The sequence below is a fragment of the Heliangelus exortis genome, chromosome 12 (assembly GCF_036169615.1).
Source record: "Heliangelus exortis chromosome 12, bHelExo1.hap1, whole genome shotgun sequence".
NCBI classification, from domain to species: domain Eukaryota; kingdom Metazoa; phylum Chordata; class Aves; order Apodiformes; family Trochilidae; genus Heliangelus; species Heliangelus exortis.
Window position 1 is genome coordinate 12,344,031 of NC_092433.1, and position 16,508 is coordinate 12,360,538.

Here is a 16,508-nt window from a genome sequence, read left to right on the forward strand (position 1 = left end):
AGTCTGCTGTCCCTGCTGGGCTCTGCTGCCTGCAAGGTGCCTCTGGCGTCCCCTGATGTCCCTCAGTGCCCGGGTTTTTCTTGGTGCACAGCAGGGGAACAGCCAGACACCTCCGATGCACCTCGGTGCCCGGAGACCCCCAGCATGACCTGTTACCCGTTGCCCCTGGTACAGTCCTGCTGTCATAGTGGTCGATGCCTCCCAGTGTGTCCCGGTACCTATGCGGCAGGACTGCAAGTTCTGGTGCCCTGTTGCCCGCTGTCCCCCGGTATGTACAATCGCTTGGTGTCCCCCGGTGCCGGTGAGCGTGGGCTGGTAGTCCGGGTAACAGCTGGCGTGGCAGGACTACCAGTCCCAGTGCTCTAGTGCCCGGTGTGCCCCAGATCACCCCGGCCTCTGGTGCACGCTGTCCCCAGTGTCCCCAGCGCCCGGTACCCTCGCTACTGCCCTCGCCTCGCCCCGGTGCCGGTACCCGTTGCGGCGGGACTGCAAGTCCCGTCAAGCCGCGGGCGGGCGGCGCGTCCAATGGGGCTCGGGGGGCGGTGCGGCCGGTCGCTGCCTCCGCCGCCGCCCGGTGCCGCGGCGCAGAGAGCCCCGGAGCGGCCGCGCGGCGCCGGCCCCGCAGCCCGGCTCTGAGCCGCCCGCCCGGCCCGGCCCCCCCCGCCGCGCCCCGCCGCCCTCAATGAGGTTCTTCCGACTCACCTTCAAGTGCTTCGTGGATTGCTTCTGAGCCCCCCCTCACCACCACCACGGCCACGGAGCCGCCCCCGACCCGCCCCTGCTCCCCGGCCCCCCGCGACATGCCCCCCGTCCCCGCCGACACGGCCGCCCCGCAGCCGTCCGCCGCCCCTCGACACGATGCCGCCGCCACCACCGCTGCCGCCGCTGCTGCCCCCGCGGGCTCCGGTAAGCGGGGAGCGCTGGGGAGGGATGAGGTTGGGGATAGGAGGGGGGGGGGGGGGGAAGGGGGGGATAGAACCCCACGGCCACTCGCGACCGCGGCGCGCCCCCTCCCGCCGCCGCGGGGTGAGTCACCGCTCTGCATTGTGACGTCACGGGCCGGCCCGACATCTGACGTCACGCCCCCACGCGCGTCGATGGGTACGAGATGTGGGGGGGAAGCGTGGGGAGGACCCCTCGGTCTCCTAGGGGACCACAGGGTCTCCCCTCCCGCCCCCCCCGGCGCCTCCCCGGGCACGCGTGATGGCAGCGTGGGGCCCCCCTGTCTCAGCAGAGGGTCGCGGGGAAGCGGAGGGCACGGAGCCCCCTACAGCGGGCGAGGAGCGAGCAGTGACGGCACCGCTGGTGGGACCCCCCGGCCCTCCGAAAGCGGCTGCTGTCCCCCATCAGCGGGAGACGTGGACCCGGCAGATGGATTTTATCATGTCCTGCGTGGGGTTCGCTGTGGGGCTGGGCAACGTCTGGCGCTTCCCCTACCTGTGCTACAAGAATGGTGGAGGTGAGCCCCACGCCCGCCCCACGCAGTGTTGGGGGTGTACCCCACGGCGCGTGGGAGCACCCGCTTTTCACTCCATGCTGCCTGTGGGGGTCACCCCACGGCAGGCCAGCCCACCCTGCCCCTCCCCGGGAGAACGAGGCCGTCCGCTGGGGGTCGTGGGCCACCCCACGGGTGCCCGGTGTCACCCATCGGTGTGGAGGTCCACGGGGAGCCCCTGCCACCTGCCCGCCCTGACCTACATCGGGCGGCGCGGCGAGGGGAGGGCGCGGAGACGCCTTCGCCATTCGCTGTGCCCGGGCGGGCGGTGCAGGGAGGGAAGGGAAGGCAAGGGGGGGGCCGGGGGGGGGGGCACAGCGGTGTCTGAGCCGGCCCCGTGTGTCCCCCCCCGGCCCCAGGCGTCTTCCTCATCCCCTATCTGATCATCGTCTTCGTGGGCGGCATCCCCGTATTCTTCTTGGAGGTGGCCCTGGGTCAGTTCATGAAGCAGGGGGGCATCGCCGCCTGGAACATCGCCCCCCTCTTCAAGGGTAACGCCGCGCCCTGCCCGCAGCCCCTGCACCCTGCCCGCAGGCCCCCGGCGCTCTGTACGGGGCTGGCAGCACCTTGCCTGGGGCACCGGCTGCCTGCCCACGCCCTGCCTGCTCCCGTGCACCTTGCCCGCGTCCCACTGCCACCCTGCATCCCAGCCAAGGGTGGCAGCTGCCTGCACCCGTGGCACCCTGTGCTGCCCTGCCTGACCCTGCCTGCCCCCATGGCTCCCTGCCTACGTGCTGCCGGCTGCCCTGCTTGCTGCCAGCTCCTCTGGGGGCTGCCAGTGTCCCTGGGGCTGCCGGGTCTGTACCTCAGCAGCATTCTGCTGGCTTCCCTTGTGCTGTGCTCCCCCACTGTCCTGTGCCACTCTGCCAGCTGTCCCCACCCTGTCCAGCCTGGGGCTGCCAGTCCCATTTCTACTAGCTCATCACGTCCCCTGAGACTGCCAGCTCCCCCTGTCCTGTCCCCACCGGTTCCCCATATCTACCTCCCCACCAGCTACCCCTGTCCTGTCCCCCCGAGTTTCCTTCTGTCCTGCTCAGTGCAGCCAGCTCCCTGCATCCCCACCAGCTCCACCCTGGGCTGCCACTTCTCTGCATCCCCACCAGCAGCCCATGTCCTGCCCCATCCCTGCCACCCGTTCTCATCCCACCTCAGACTGCCGACTTGCCCACCACACTGGGCACCCATGGGTGCCTGTGGGATCTGATCTCCCTGTGCCATAGGTCTGGGCCTGGCCTCCATGGTGATTGTCTTCTTCTGCAACTCGTACTACATCATGATCCTGGTGTGGGGGCTCTTCTACCTGGTGTACTCACTGACAGACACCTTGCCCTGGGCCACCTGTGGCCATTCCTGGAACACGGAGCAGTGCACCGAGCTCTTCCACCTCGAGCTCTGCAGCAACGGTAGCGCCAACACCAGCATTGACTCCTTCAACGTCAGCTGCACCGACATGGCCAACAAGCGCTCACCCGTCATCGAGTTTTGGGAGTGAGTGTGTGGGGACCAAGAGACTCTCACCTGGGGCTGTGGGGGTCGTGCTGGCTCTCAGCATGGCCCCGTTCTGCAGGAACAAGGTGCTGCGGCTCTCAGGGGACCTCAGCGAGCCTGGGGAGATGAACTGGCAGATGATCCTCTGCTTGGTTACCACGTGGGTCATCGTCTACTTCTGCATCTGGAAGGGTGTCAAGTCAACTGGGAAGGTGACGCTGGGGGGAGACGAACACAAGTAGGGGCCACCAGCACATGGGGATGGGCCTGCTGCACACAGCACTGCTGGCTCCTGCCCTCCTGTGTACAGGACCCCCTGTCCCACATTTGTCTGGGAGCTGCCATCAACCACTAGGGATACCCCTGGGCCCCGGTCCTGCTGGGACACCTGTGGCACATGACACAGAGCCCCAGGGGGCTACCATGGGGTCTCACTGGAAACCACTCTTCTACAGATTGTCTACTTCACGGCACTCTTCCCCTATGTGGTCCTCATCCTGATGCTGGTGCATGGAGTGACGCTGCCTGGGGCTGTTGATGGCATTATCTTCTACCTGAAACCCGACTGGTCCAAGCTGGCTGAGGCGCAGGTGAGGGTGCTGGGAAGGGCAGGAGGGGCCTGGGTGCTGGGCATCCACCTAGAATCCTGCCTACCCCCTGACACCCTCTCTCACACCCCAGGTCTGGATTGATGCTGGTACCCAGATCTTCTTCTCCTACGCCATTGGGCTGGGTGCCCTGACTGCGCTGGGCAGCTACAACCGCTTCCACAACAACTGTTACAGGTAGGGCTGTGCCAGCTGCAGGATGTCCCCCTGTGTGTCCCCTGGCACATCCTAACTTACTCTGCCCACAGGGACGCCTACATCCTGGCTGTGATCAACAGCTCCACCAGCTTCTTTTCTGGCTTTGTTGTCTTTTCTGTGCTGGGCTTCATGGCCTCTGAACAAGGCGTGGACATCTCCAAGGTGGCCGAGTCCGGTGAGTGCCAGACAGTGGGTGCCCACCAGCACCATGTCCTCTGTGTCCCCCCAGGGGTGGCACTGCTGATCCCACTCTCCTGCAGGCCCTGGGCTGGCTTTCATCGCCTACCCTAAAGCCGTGACACTGATGCCCTTGTCTCCGCTCTGGGCCACACTCTTCTTCTTCATGCTCCTCGTGCTGGGGCTGGACAGCCAGGTGTGGTGGCGGGCAGTGGGCAGGGATGGAGAGGGAACAGGGTGGCACGTCCCTTGTTGAGCCCCACTTTCTGCCACAGTTTGTCGGTGTGGAGGGTTTCATCACGGGCATCCTGGACCTGTTCCCCCATCCGGGAGCTGGCTTGCTGCGCCGCGAGCTCACCGCCGCAGTCTGCTGCGTCGTCTTCTGCCTCATCGACCTCTCCATGGTCACACAGGTGAGGGACACAGCAGTACCTGTGCCCTAGGGGTGCCTGTGGCATGCAGGGTGTCTGTGCCAAGTGGGTCACCGGTGCTGGCAAGGCTGTGCCTGTGCCGGTATGGAGATGCCCGTGCCAGTACGGGGAATCTGGCACAGCCCCGGTGACACGTGGTGCTGTTCCCGGCAGAGCGGCATGTACGTGTTCCAGCTCTTTGACAACTACTCGGCCAGTGGGATCACACTGCTGTGGCAGGCGTTCTGGGAGTGCGTGGTCATCGCCTGGGTCTACGGTGAGGCTGGGGGGGCACGGGGGACATGCAAGGGGACATGTGCACCTCCAGGGGCCCAGCTGACATCCCGCCCTCCACAGGCGCTGACCGCTTCATGGACGACGTGGCTCGCATGATCGGCTACCGGCCCCTGCCCTTCATGAAGTGGTGCTGGGCCGTGGTGACACCGCTGGTCTGCGTGGTGAGTGGGGCTGCCCCCCCCCCCGTGGGGACACGCATGTGCTCATGTGTGTATGCGTGTGCTCGTGTGTGCATGCCTGTGCCCCCGGACCCGTGCCACGGGCACCGGGCTCCCCCAGGTGGCTGCTTCGAGCACGGCAGCCACGGGGTGACAAGCGTGTCGGGGACACAGGGTGACATGCATGCCGCGGCCACAGGGTGATACGTGTGTCAGGGCCATGGGCAGCCACATGTGGGGGCCACCAGACCACTGCCCTGTGGGACCTCACCCCCCTCCTCCGCCCAGGGCATCTTCTTGTTCCACGTGGTGAACTACAAGCCGCTGACCTATAACAAGACATATGTGTACCCGTGGTGGGGGGACGCCATCGGCTGGGTCCTGGCGCTCTCCTCCATGCTCTGCATCCCCTGCACCGTCCTCTACAAGTTCCTGCGCTGCAAAGGCTCCTTCCGTGAGGTGAGAGCAGCATGGCAGGCACACTTCTGCCTCTATTCCCAAACCAGCTCAGCCATCCCAGTCCCATCTCTATTCAAATCTCAGCACTTTCCACACTGCCCTCTAGTCCAGCTAATCCCATCCCTGTCTCGCTCCCAGCCTCACCCAAATCCCATCCTTGCTGACATCACTCTTAATCCTGTCACCATCTCAGTCCCACCCGTGTCCCGAGGCTTTTCCCCTCCCAGTCTCAATGCCTTCCCTGTTCCTGTCTCACCTCCATCCCCACCCAAATCCCATCCATGTCCTCACCCCGGTCCCATCCTTGTGCACCGAGGGATGCACCACACCCGGCCCAGGCAAGCCCCTGGCTCTATTGTCCCCCCCCGCGTGCTGACACGACATCCCCACAGCGCTGGCAGCTCCTGACCACTCCAATCTGGGGCCACCATCACCTGGAGTACCTGACGCCCGAGGCAGAAGCCAAGCTGCTGGCCCCGGAGCCCCCCAAGGAGAAGGCGACGCTCTTTGAGACTGTGATCTGAGCGTGGGGAGGGTTGCGCTGCTCCCGCCCGCCATAGCAATAATGCCAGCACCGCCTCCCACCCACGCTGCCCCGCGCCCCCCCACCCCCCTCAGCCTCACTGCAGCGGGGGGGTGGAGGACTGCAAGGTGGGGAGTCACTGGGGGCCATGGGTAGCAAGAGGGGTCTCTGGCTTGGGGGAGCCTGGGGGGGCAGCGGGGAGGCTGTGGGCCGGGGGAGCCATCGAGACAGCCCTTCCCTGTCCCCCGCCTGCAGCCCCCACAGCCCCTGCTCACTAACCGCTTCCTGTAGCGTTCGTCTGGTGTAACCCCAACCGCCCCGACATCTGGCAATAAACTGGGAGACCCTGGCAGCCCCCGCACCCTGGGAAGGGAACATGGGGCACTGGCTTGGGGGGGCAAGGTGCAGGATGGCACCTGCCTGCAGGGGAAAGGGATCAGAGGGCGACAGTGTCAGGGAGACCTGGGTTCCTCTCTTGGGGCTGTGGGGTGACAGGCTTGCCGGGGTAACAGGGTCTCCATCCACTTCTATGGCAGGATGTGCATGCCTGCAGGCTGTGTGAAACCCAGGTTCTCCTGTGGGACTGGGGCATCCCACACGGCCAGGACAGGTCCCTCTCCCCAGCCCCAAGGGGCACTGGGGGTCCTGACTGTCACCAGCCCCCTATGGGGGCTGCATGGGGTGGGTCAGGAAGCAGCCATATCCTACCAGGAGCTGCTCATGTCAGCTCTGGGTTTCCCCGCTCCCTGCGCTGTGCTGTAGGGACAGCCATGGGCTGGGGGGCTGAGGCAGCCCCTGGGTCTGAGCATGTAGACAGAAGAAGTCAGAGGCCCGACGTGCCTGAGCCTGGCCCAGTGGGGTGACACGTGCTCAGTGCCTTCCAAGGGGGACCCATCCATGCTATGGGAACCTACATGGTGCTCTGATGAAGCCCCCAGCACACTGTGCTCTGGGTGGCTACCAGCAATCCCCACACCCTGGCCAGGGGTCAGGTACCCACCGTGAACAGTGCTGGCATCCGTCATCCTCCAGCAGCGCCTTGGTCACATTGGGTGCTCTGTGGTCATCCTGTCCATGGAGGAACAGGGCGGGAGAAGTTCCACCAGCTGCCCCAGCCATCCTCAAGCTGCTCTACCAAAGGGGCTGTGTCCTGTACCTGGGGTCACTGGGGTGTCGGTGGGGCTTGTCTTGGAACTGCTTGGCAAGCCAGCAGTTCCTGCCCCACCGGCAACACACACCGTAATTAGTGCAGGCAGGGCGGAAGCATCAGTGGTAATTAGCAGTGGCTCGTTAGTGCTGGAGCGCCATGTGGCCGGGGTGCGGCAGAACTTTCCGGCAGGGCTGGTCTGCGGGACTGGTTGGCATCCAGTAGCGTGCGGGGCTTGGCTGGGTCCCGGAGCGAGGCTGGGGCTGGGTGCGGGGGCGAGCACCGTCATCACCTTCGGTCTGTGTGGCAGCACGTCCCAGCCCAGTCACCCCCATGTAAAAGACAGGGTGAGGAGCCAGCACCCAGGCACTGCCGGCACAGAAGGTGAGAGTGCGAGGAGCAGGCAGGGGATGAAAGGGGGTGCCTGGAGGGGCTTTTGCTGGCCAGGGTTTCCCACGGCTTCTTTGTAGCATCCACACCCCTGCAGAGGAGGGGGCTTGGCTTGTGCCCTCGCAGGGGTGGGCACTGGCAGCACCATGAACCGGATCACGGTGTACGAGCGTGCCAACTTTGAGGGGCTGAGCCGGGAATTTACGTGCGATGTGCCTGACCTGCACGAGCTGGATTTTGGGGACTGCATTGCCTCCCTGACGGTGGTGGGGCAGCCCTGGATCGCATACACAGATCCCAAGTATGAGGGGGAGCCACATGCCTTCGAGGAGGGTGAGTACCCCTCCGTGCGGCGGCCCAACAGCTTCTCGTCACTGCGTCTGGTGCACCATGACCTGGCGGACCCCCAGATCACCCTCTACGAGCACCCCAACTTCCAAGGTGCCTGCAAGGTAGTGACAGAGGAGACCAACTTGGCATATGGGTACTTTAATGACCGGGTGGCCTCTCATGTGGTACAGCGAGGAGTCTGGCTGCTCTACCAGCACCCTGGCCGGGGTGGCTGGCACTGCTTGGCATGGCCCGGAGAGCGTCTTGCCGACTACAAACCTGAGCTGAACTTCCAGTCTCGGCTGTCCCACCTGCGCCCACTGCGGCCCGGGCGTCCCCTGGTCTCAGCACGTCTCCTCTGGGAGCAGAAGAAGGTGGAGGAGGAGCGGGAGGTGCTGGTGGATGAGGTGGAGGGGGTGAATGAGACGGAGTCAGAGCAGGTGCTGTCAGCCAGCAGCAGCCGGGAGTACAGCACCACGCTCTGGCAGAGCTTCCACTTCAGCAACTCCACCAGCCTCAAAGCTGGACTCTCCTTCACCTTGACCGTGGAAGCTTCTAATGTCTTCACGGTGCAGAAAGGACGCAGCGAGTCCAGCACCCGACGGGAACGTGTGGAGGTGCAGCTGCCGGCTAAGATCCCCCCACGCACAGCACTCAGCATCCAGGTCTTGAGGAAGGAGGTGAAGCTCTCTGTCCCAGTCCTGCTCACCATCACCCAGAATGAAGCTGTTCGTACAGAGATGGGCGAGTATCGCAGCATCTCGGGTACCAATATCAGTGCCCGCTATAGCTTAAAGCCTCTACCAGCTGCAGGCAGGGAGCAGGCAGCCACTGGGGGGAAAGAGTCGGTTCCAGGCACCGGGACGGTATAGGACTGTCCTGGTGCTTGGCACTGATTCTGTCCCCTCAGTGGTGTGGGACCTCTGGGGACATTAACACTGCCTGCCCAGTCAGCTGGCAAGACTTGATGGTGTCTTCTCCTGCTTGTTATTTATTGCAAATAAACCCCCTTCTCCAACTGCCCGGGTCTGCTGCTGCTGGGACCAGGGTGGGCATGGGCTGGGAGGGGCACACAGGGCTGGGGAAACCAGACAGACAACAGTCTGAGTCAGCTAGGGGACAATGGGGCAGCTGGGGGGGACACTGGGCTGGGGTAAGTGGGAGCGATACTGGGCTAGGGGAGCTGAGGGCACACATGTCTAGGGGAGCAGGGGATACCTAGGGGAGCAGGGAGGGTCGGGCAACACTGGGCTGGCCTGGTTTACACACACCAGGCTGGGGAAACTGGAGGAACAGTGGGCTGGGGGGATACCAGGCCGAAGGAACCAGGGTCACTGTGCTGTGGGGAGACCGGGATGGGGGATCCGGTGACATTGGATTGGTTCAGCCGAGGGGACAGGAGACCGGTCTGACCCCGCATACACCCGGTCGGGGCAACCACCGCGACTCCCCGCCCTGCCTTTCGGCAGGTGTGTCCCCAAGGCTCTGTGGCCGCCGGGGGAGACGGGGACAAACGCGGGACACGGGAGCGGAGAGACTGCAACGGGAGAGAGCACCGGGAAAACGGCTACGGCTGCCGGGCGGAGACAAAAAGCAGCGGGGCGGGAGGCACTGCAGCAGAGAGCGCAAAGCCGCGCCCCCAGGCACGCCCCCCACGTGGCTCCCATCGCCGTCGGTCTCTTTAAATGATGCAACCAGCTTCAGTCACGGCCCCGCCCCCTGCGCCCCTATTGGCGGAGCTGGCGCAGAACTTCCCCATCCCATTGGCCGAGGAGGAACTCTCTCACTATCGATTGGATGGACCTGTACCGCCGACACGCCCTCCGCTCTCCGATTGGCTGGAGTGGCCACGCCCTCCGTGCGGGCGGTGGTGGCGGCGGCAGCATGGCGGCGGCGGCGGCGGCTGAGGGTCCCATGGCGGCAGAGGAGGCGGAGGAGGCGCTGGGGCTCTTCACCAGCATCGGCCTTAGCGAGGCCAAAGCACGCGAGACGCTGCGCAACGGAGCGCTTAGCGCTCTGCTCCGCCGGGCCGTACTGCAGGTGCGCCCACCCCGGTCCCGCGGTCCCCGGTACGGCGGCGTCACACCCGGGACCCCGGGTGTCCTCTCCGGGACATCCCCTGTCCTCCCCCGTCCTTCTTCCTCCCGGTCCCGCCGAGCAGCCTCGGCTCTTCTTGGCACTTTCCCCCCGCCCTCGCCACGGGGCCGCCGGTTCGGCGGAGCTTAGCTCCGGTCCGATCCTGACATTTCCCCGGGTTGGCGGCAGGCTCGGAGCGCGCTGGGGCCAGCCCTGGACAAAGCCACCGGGACGCTGCTGTACAACGCGGCCGCCCGCCTGAAGGACCCGAAGCACCTCAGCTTCCTGGTCGGCTACATCGCCCGCAGGGAAATCCTCACGGACCTGCAGCTCAGCGGTACCGTGCGGCCCCGCGACCATCCCCCCCGGCCCCGGTGGATAGGGCAGGGTCGCTCTCCTCACGCCCGTTTTGTCCCCAGCCGCCCTGGAATACGTGAGGAGCCATCCCCTGGAGCCCCTGGACGCAGCTGACTTCGAGCGAGCCTGTGGTGTGGGGGTCTGTATCACCCCCGAGCAGATCGAGGAGGCGGTGAGTGGGGACAGCGTGGGGACTGCGGGACGGAGCAGGGGACACTGGCAGCCCCTGGAGTCCATCTCCCCGCCAGTCCTGCTCACCCCAGCGTCCCTGTCCCACTCGCAGGTGGAGGCTGTGGTTAGTGAGCACCGAGCGGAGCTGCTGGCTGAGCGCTACCACTTCAACATGGGGCTGCTGATGGGTGAGTGCGGGGCAGCCCCTGGATCCTCACAGCCAGCCCTTTGCCATGGGCTGTCCCTGGCCCCAGCTGTGGCATCCCCTGTGCCACATCCCACCCGGCACAGGGCAGATGCCCCCAGTGCAGGCAGGGCTGTGGGGGCAGCTGCCTGTGCATGGCCTGTGCCACAGACCTCCCTGGGGCAGGGGCTGCTGCCAGCCACTGGCCACAGCATCCTGTGTCAGTGGTCCTGGCTGAAGCCACTCAGGCTGGGCTGTGCCCCTTGCCCACGGGGTGCTCTGTCTGCAGGGGAGGCGCGGAGCCGGCTGCGGTGGGCAGACGGGAAGACCATTAAGAATGAGGTGGACCTACAGGTGGGTGCAGGTCAGGTGCTGCTTGGGCTAATGTCCCCTGTTGGTGCCGTGCCCAGTGTGGGGCCTGGTCCTGTGGTAGGGCCCAGTGCTGGGGACACCCTGCTCTGGTCAGGTGTAGGCAGGGTGCTGCATGAGCTCTTGCACACCAAGAGGCTTTTCTCCTCTGGTCTCTGTCTCTTTCCCTCAGGTGCTGCATTTGCTGGGGCCAAAGACAGAAGCTGACCTGGAAAAGAAACCAAAGGTGAGGAGAAGGGGGAGGCTGGGATGGTATTTCCCTGCTGAGTGTCCATGCGGGGTTCTGAATAGCTGCTCTGGGACAGCTGCTGCCCTGGGTATGGGTCTGAGGGAGCACTGGGGGCAGCAGGCTGAGCCAGGGGGGGAAGGTACATGCCAGGCCAGGGCACTCAGGATGCTGTGCTAATCCCTGCAGACTGCAAAGGCCCGGCCAGCCCTGGTGGAGAAGCAGAAGGCAGCTGTGGTAGAGAATGGTAAGAGACCATCCTGCAGGCAGCTTCCCCAGCCCTTCAGTTCCTGTCCACAACCTGCCTCTTATCTGGGCACTGGGAATTCTGTTTGGGCTCCTGCTCAGCCCCATCCCTCTCTGCAGGTGAGGTGGTCACAGAGACACAGTCACTTCTGGAGCAGCTGCGAGGAGAAGCCCTCAAGTTCCACAAGCCGGGTGAGTTCATGGAGCCACCATCATTTGCCAAGCTGCTCTGCTGGCTCTATGCCTGGCCCCAGTAATTCATGCTGCAGGGGACCAGTCTGGACCCACGTCCTTCCCCACTGGCTGCTGGGCTTAGCTAGGTTTGGGTGATGCTGCAGCCCTGACCATTCTCTGCCTGCAGGAGAGAACTACAAGACAGAGGGCTACGTGGTGACACCCAACACCATGTCTCTGCTGAAGCAGCACTTGGCAATCACGGGTGGGCAGGTGAGGCCCTGTCCTGCAGCCCAGCCTTGTCCTGTGAGGGTGGCTCTGCTATGCCAGGTTTCAGCCAGGTTGAGGGGGTCTGGGGACACGTGCAGCTCAACAAGGCTATGGGCAGAGATATTGTCACCCTCCTGGCACAGACGGCTCTGTGGGATCTTTGGGGGCTCATGTCACTGGCCCCACTGTCAGAGAGAGGGAGGGTCTCCTGCAAAAGGACAGAGGTATTCCCCTTTCTCCTTGGCAGGTACGAACCCGGTTCCCTCCTGAGCCCAATGGGATCCTGCACATTGGCCACGCCAAGGCCATCAACTTTAACTTTGGCTATGCCAAGGTGAGAAGCAACAAGACCCTCTGGCATCTCCTCCCAGCCCCTGTGTCCCCTCACTGCTTGGCCCTGCAGTTCCTCAGGGTACAGGTGCTCACTGTACCACTGTCCCCAGGCCAATGGTGGTGTGTGCTTCTTGCGCTACGATGACACCAACCCTGAGAAGGAGGAGGAGAAGTACTTCACAGCCATCCGGGAGATGGTGGAATGGCTGGGTATGGCTCAGGCTGGGCAGGATCAAGCTGGACACTGCTGGGGACATCCATGCATGCAGATCCTGTGGCTGAGCCCTAGGGGTGTCTCCAACCTGCTCTGTTTCCCCCATCCCCTCAGGCTACCAGCCCTATGCAGTGACCCATGCATCAGATTACTTTGACCAGCTCTACACCTGGGCCCTGGAGCTTATCCGAAGGTGGGAGTGTTGGGCACTATAGATGTGCTGGGGCAGGATGGATACCAGGGTGGTGCAGATGTCCTGTGCCACAGCCAGGCCTTCCCCTCACCCAGGGGATGGGACACTTGCATCTGGTGACAGCGTTTCCCCTCTATAGGGGCCAGGCATATGTCTGCCATCAGAAGGTTGAGGAGATCAAGGGCCACAACCCACCACCCTCGCCATGGCGGGACCGGCCTGTGGAGGAGTCCCTTCTGCTCTTTGAGGTACTCCTGGCTGGGGACAGGCATTGTGTGCCCCTGGGCTCAGGGTCTTTGGCTGAGACCAAAACTGACAGCTGCTCTCTGCTCCACAGGACATGCGAAAGGGCAAGTTTGGGGAGGGGGAGGCCACGCTGCGGATGAAGCTGGTGATGGAGGACGGGAAGATGGACCCGGTCGCCTACCGTGTCAAGTTCACTCCACACCACCGCACTGGGGACAAGTGGTAGGGAGGGCCTGTGGCACCCTGACACATCTTTTTTGTGTTGGGAGGTCTTGGGGGGGGGAGGGGAGAGGGAAGCAGCACCGGGCTCTGCCCCTAAGCTGACTGTGTCTACGATGTAGGTGCATCTACCCCACGTATGACTACACACACTGCCTCTGTGACTCCATTGAGCACATCACCCACTCCCTCTGCACCAAGGAGTTCCAGGCCAGGTGAGTGCCATGCTTGGCACTGCTAGAACTGAGCCAGACCTTGCAGGGCAGCTCTGGTGTGGGGACCCGTGCTGGGGACATTGTGTCTGTGGGGCTGTGGTTGTGTGTGAATGCCGGTGCCTCCCTTGCAGGCGTTCCTCCTACTTCTGGCTGTGCAATGCACTGGATGTCTACTGCCCTGTGCAGTGGGAGTATGGGCGCCTGAACCTGCTCTACACTGTTGTCTCCAAGAGGAAGATCATTCAGCTGGTGGAGAAGGGTGCTGTGAGGTAGGAGCAGGGCCAGGAGCCAGGGTAGGTCTTGCCTGGGGGGTTCCTGGCTGTCACACTTGTGTTTTCTCAGGGACTGGGATGATCCACGGCTCTTCACGCTGACAGCCCTGCGCCGGCGAGGCTTCCCCCCTGAGGCCATCAACAACTTCTGTGCTCGGGTAGATGCCAGGGTCAGGATGGGATGTGGCAGGAGGACATGTTCCCCAGCCAGTGTGGTGACAGCATGCTGTCCTGCAGGTTGGTGTGACAGTGGCCCAGGCAACAATGGAACCACATCTGCTGGAGGCGTGTGCACGGGAGGTGCTGAATGAGCAAGCCCCCCGTGCCATGGCTGTCCTGGAGCCCCTTAAGGTCACCATCACCAACTTCCCTGCCCTGAAGGTGAGACTGTTGTGGATGGGGGTGGCAGTGGGGTTCCCCAAGGTCAGTGTTTACCCTCTCCTTCTCCCCAGGCACTCGAAGTCCTTGTGCCCAACTTTCCAGCTGATGAGAGCCGGGGTTTTCACAAAGTGCCCTTCCAGTCCACTGTCTACATCGAGGAGACGGACTTCAGGGAGGTGAGCTGAGCACACCTGGCCACACTGCCCTCCCTCCCTAGAGCCTGAGGCTGCATGGAGCACAGGAAGGTGGCAGGCACCCTATCATGACTCCCAAACATGCCAGCAGCTCTGATGCACCCGCTGTCCTCAAGTCTGGCTGGGAGGAGTCCAACTGATGGCGCCCAGACCTGTGCAATGGGGATCATCCTGCAGCAGCTTGGGAGTTCAAACAGCCTCAGGCATCACTGTCCCTGAGGCAGCAAGAGTGGGGAGGGAACACAGTCCTGAAGACAAAGACAGGCTGGAGGGTTGACCCACTGCCTGTGTTGAGACTCCTTGTGCAGCCATGAACTCTCTCGCAGGAGGTGGAAAAGGGCTACAAGCGCCTGGCCCCCGGGCAGCCGGTGGGGCTGCGCCACGCTGGCTACGTCATTGCCGTCCAGAACATCATCAAGGTGGGTGACTGGACACTGGTGACATGAGGTCAGGCCATGGGATGTCAGGCCATAATTGTACCCCACCAGGGAAAGGCAGCAATGGTCATCTCGGGCTGGGTGCTGTGGTGTAGGCTGCCTGTGTGGCAGCTCCCTGCCAGCCCTGTACCTCACACAGCAGGGAGCAGCAGGGCAGCCCTGAGCTGGGGGGCTGGTGGTTTGGCACCATGGCTGTCCTGCAGGATGGAGCTCCTCCCTGACGGATCAGCTCATCTCCTTTCCCCTAGGATGCCAGTGGGCGTGTGATCGAGCTGGAGGTGACCTGCACCAAGTCAGATGTGGCAGAGAAGCCCAAAGCCTTCATCCACTGGGTGTCAGAGCCACTGACCTGTGAAGTGCGGCTCTATGAGCGGCTGTGAGTACCTGGATCCCCTCAAGGGCATGGGCAGAAGTTCAGCAGTGCTGGGGCAGCAGCATGGCTGTGTACCAACAGGCTCTACAGGGGTCTGCCTGGCTTCATTTTGTGGCCCCATGAGCCACTGCCCCACAGATTCCACAGGGTGCACCACATCCCTTGCCCAGTGGCTTTGGGATGAGACTCTGTCTTGTGGCAGGTTTTTGCACAAAAATCCTGAGGACTCATCAGAGGTGCCCGGCGGCTTTCTGAGCGACCTCAACCCTGTGAGTAGCAGCAGGAGCTGGGGTTAGGGGACGGGGGAGCTGAGGACCTTCTGCCAGAGGCATCTACTTCCCTGTAATCCCTATCCGTCCCTGGGCAGAGCCTTATCTCATGTGCCAGTGGGGTGAGGAGCTGTGGGGAGTAGGGCTGTGGTGGGGCAGAGGGGCAGGGTGTGCCACCTGAGCTGTCTCCCCTTGCCAGGACTCCCTGCGCATCGTCCGCAACGCCCTGGTTGACAGCTCTGTCCTCTTGGCCCGACCCTTCGACAAGTTCCAGTTTGAGCGCCTGGGCTATTTCTCCGTGGATCCAGACAGCGAGGATGGGAAGGTGGTCCATGGGGAAGTGGGACATCCCCCAGCGTCTTGTGGGGCTCCCCTTGCCCTCCCTGGGGCTGTGACTGACCCTCTCCCTCTCCCCAGATGGTGTTCAACCGGACGGTGACGCTGAAGGAAGACCCTGGCAAGGCCTGAGGGATCGCCCCCCACCCTGCCGTGGTGCTGCTTCTCCGGGGGTCCCTGCACACCCCTGGCACCGGTGTGCCTTGGCACAGCTCCCTCGGGGTGCCCCCCAAGCATCCCCTCAATAAAGAGAGCATCCCAGCACTATCCCTGCGCTGTCACTGCCTCCGGTCCCCCTGCTCAGCCTTGGGGTTCTGGGGTGGGGGGGGGTCTCTCCTGTTCCCTGTAGCTTGGGGTCCACTCCTGCCTCCTCCCTCCCCTCCATGCAGGGCTCCTGCCCCAGCTGCCCCCACCCGCCCCCTGTGGGAGGGGTTGGGGGTCGAGGGTGTGGGACGGCATGGTGGAGGATCTCCAGGGGCAGCCACCGGGTGCAGGCAGGGTGCAGGCAGGGAGGCGGGTGTGCACGCTGTGTACAAACACCACCGAGCGCCATCCCCCCTTAAGGTGGACTCGATCGAGGTAACCCCTACGCGGCCTCGGGCTGCGGGTCCGGGGGGTGTCCCCGCGGAACTGACATGGCTTCCGTGCCCTGAGCCCCGTGCCTGGGGCCTCGGCCCTGCCCTGGGTCGGGGGAGGCCTTGCCCGGCGCCCAGGGCCACCTTAAGCGGGCGGCGGGGACAGGGAGGCCGCGTCGAGCACATGGATCGGTTAAAGCAGCCCCGGATCGGCGCCCGGGTGAGGGGGACCCTCCTCCCCCACCGGGCACCCCTTGCCCCGCGGTGCAGCCCGGGGGCAGGGGCAGGGCGCGGCCCCCGCCTGTACCGGCTGCGGAGGCCCCAGCGCCACCGCCAGGCACTGGGGTCTCATCTAACCGCGGGCGAGTGCCGGGCCCCGTCCCCGCTGCTGCCTGGGGCTGTCGGCCGGGCTGCCCCCGCCTGCCGCGGCGCAGGGGGGCGGCTGCGTGGGGATCCCTCTACCGAGGGCGTCCCGCGTGCCAGGGGCGTCACCAGCTT

General features: G+C 64.3%; 3 protein-coding genes across 5 annotated transcripts; all 3 read left to right on the plus strand.

Annotated features, from left to right (window-relative positions):
• Positions 1-580: 580 nt before the first annotated feature.
• On the plus strand, positions 581-6,165 carry SLC6A8 (solute carrier family 6 member 8). 3 transcript variants are annotated; one of them, XM_071756091.1, is made up of 14 exons: positions 592-906; positions 1,232-1,459; positions 1,855-1,986; positions 2,716-2,983; positions 3,063-3,195; positions 3,439-3,573; positions 3,665-3,768; positions 3,840-3,964; positions 4,050-4,162; positions 4,242-4,379; positions 4,551-4,653; positions 4,734-4,834; positions 5,120-5,290; positions 5,683-6,165. In XM_071756091.1, the coding sequence occupies exons 1-14, from the start codon at positions 801-803 to the stop codon at positions 5,812-5,814; spliced, it is 1,989 nt and encodes a 662-aa protein (XP_071612192.1). In that variant the 5' UTR covers positions 592-800; the 3' UTR covers positions 5,815-6,165. The 3 variants fall into 3 exon arrangements, with proteins under 3 accessions (XP_071612194.1, XP_071612192.1, XP_071612193.1); XM_071756092.1 differs by having other exon boundaries at positions 1,235-1,459; XM_071756093.1 differs by lacking the exon at positions 5,683-6,165 and having other exon boundaries at positions 581-906; positions 5,031-5,282.
• Positions 6,166-6,313: 148 nt separating this feature from the next.
• Positions 6,314-8,699, plus strand: LOC139801625 (epidermal differentiation-specific protein-like). The gene has a single exon (XM_071756113.1). The coding sequence runs from the start codon at positions 7,497-7,499 to the stop codon at positions 8,550-8,552; it is 1,056 nt and encodes a 351-aa protein (XP_071612214.1). The 5' UTR covers positions 6,314-7,496; the 3' UTR covers positions 8,553-8,699.
• Positions 8,700-9,463: 764 nt separating this feature from the next.
• On the plus strand, positions 9,464-15,702 carry QARS1 (glutaminyl-tRNA synthetase 1). Its single transcript, XM_071756077.1, has 24 exons — positions 9,464-9,720; positions 9,946-10,093; positions 10,176-10,285; positions 10,397-10,472; positions 10,758-10,822; positions 11,010-11,063; positions 11,253-11,310; positions 11,430-11,501; positions 11,671-11,756; positions 12,001-12,087; positions 12,197-12,296; positions 12,415-12,493; positions 12,633-12,741; positions 12,831-12,961; positions 13,081-13,173; positions 13,305-13,442; positions 13,516-13,603; positions 13,683-13,826; positions 13,898-14,002; positions 14,347-14,439; positions 14,706-14,833; positions 15,033-15,099; positions 15,299-15,424; positions 15,517-15,702. The coding sequence occupies exons 1-24, from the start codon at positions 9,478-9,480 to the stop codon at positions 15,565-15,567; spliced, it is 2,451 nt and encodes an 816-aa protein (XP_071612178.1). The 5' UTR covers positions 9,464-9,477; the 3' UTR covers positions 15,568-15,702.
• Positions 15,703-16,508: the final 806 nt, after the last annotated feature.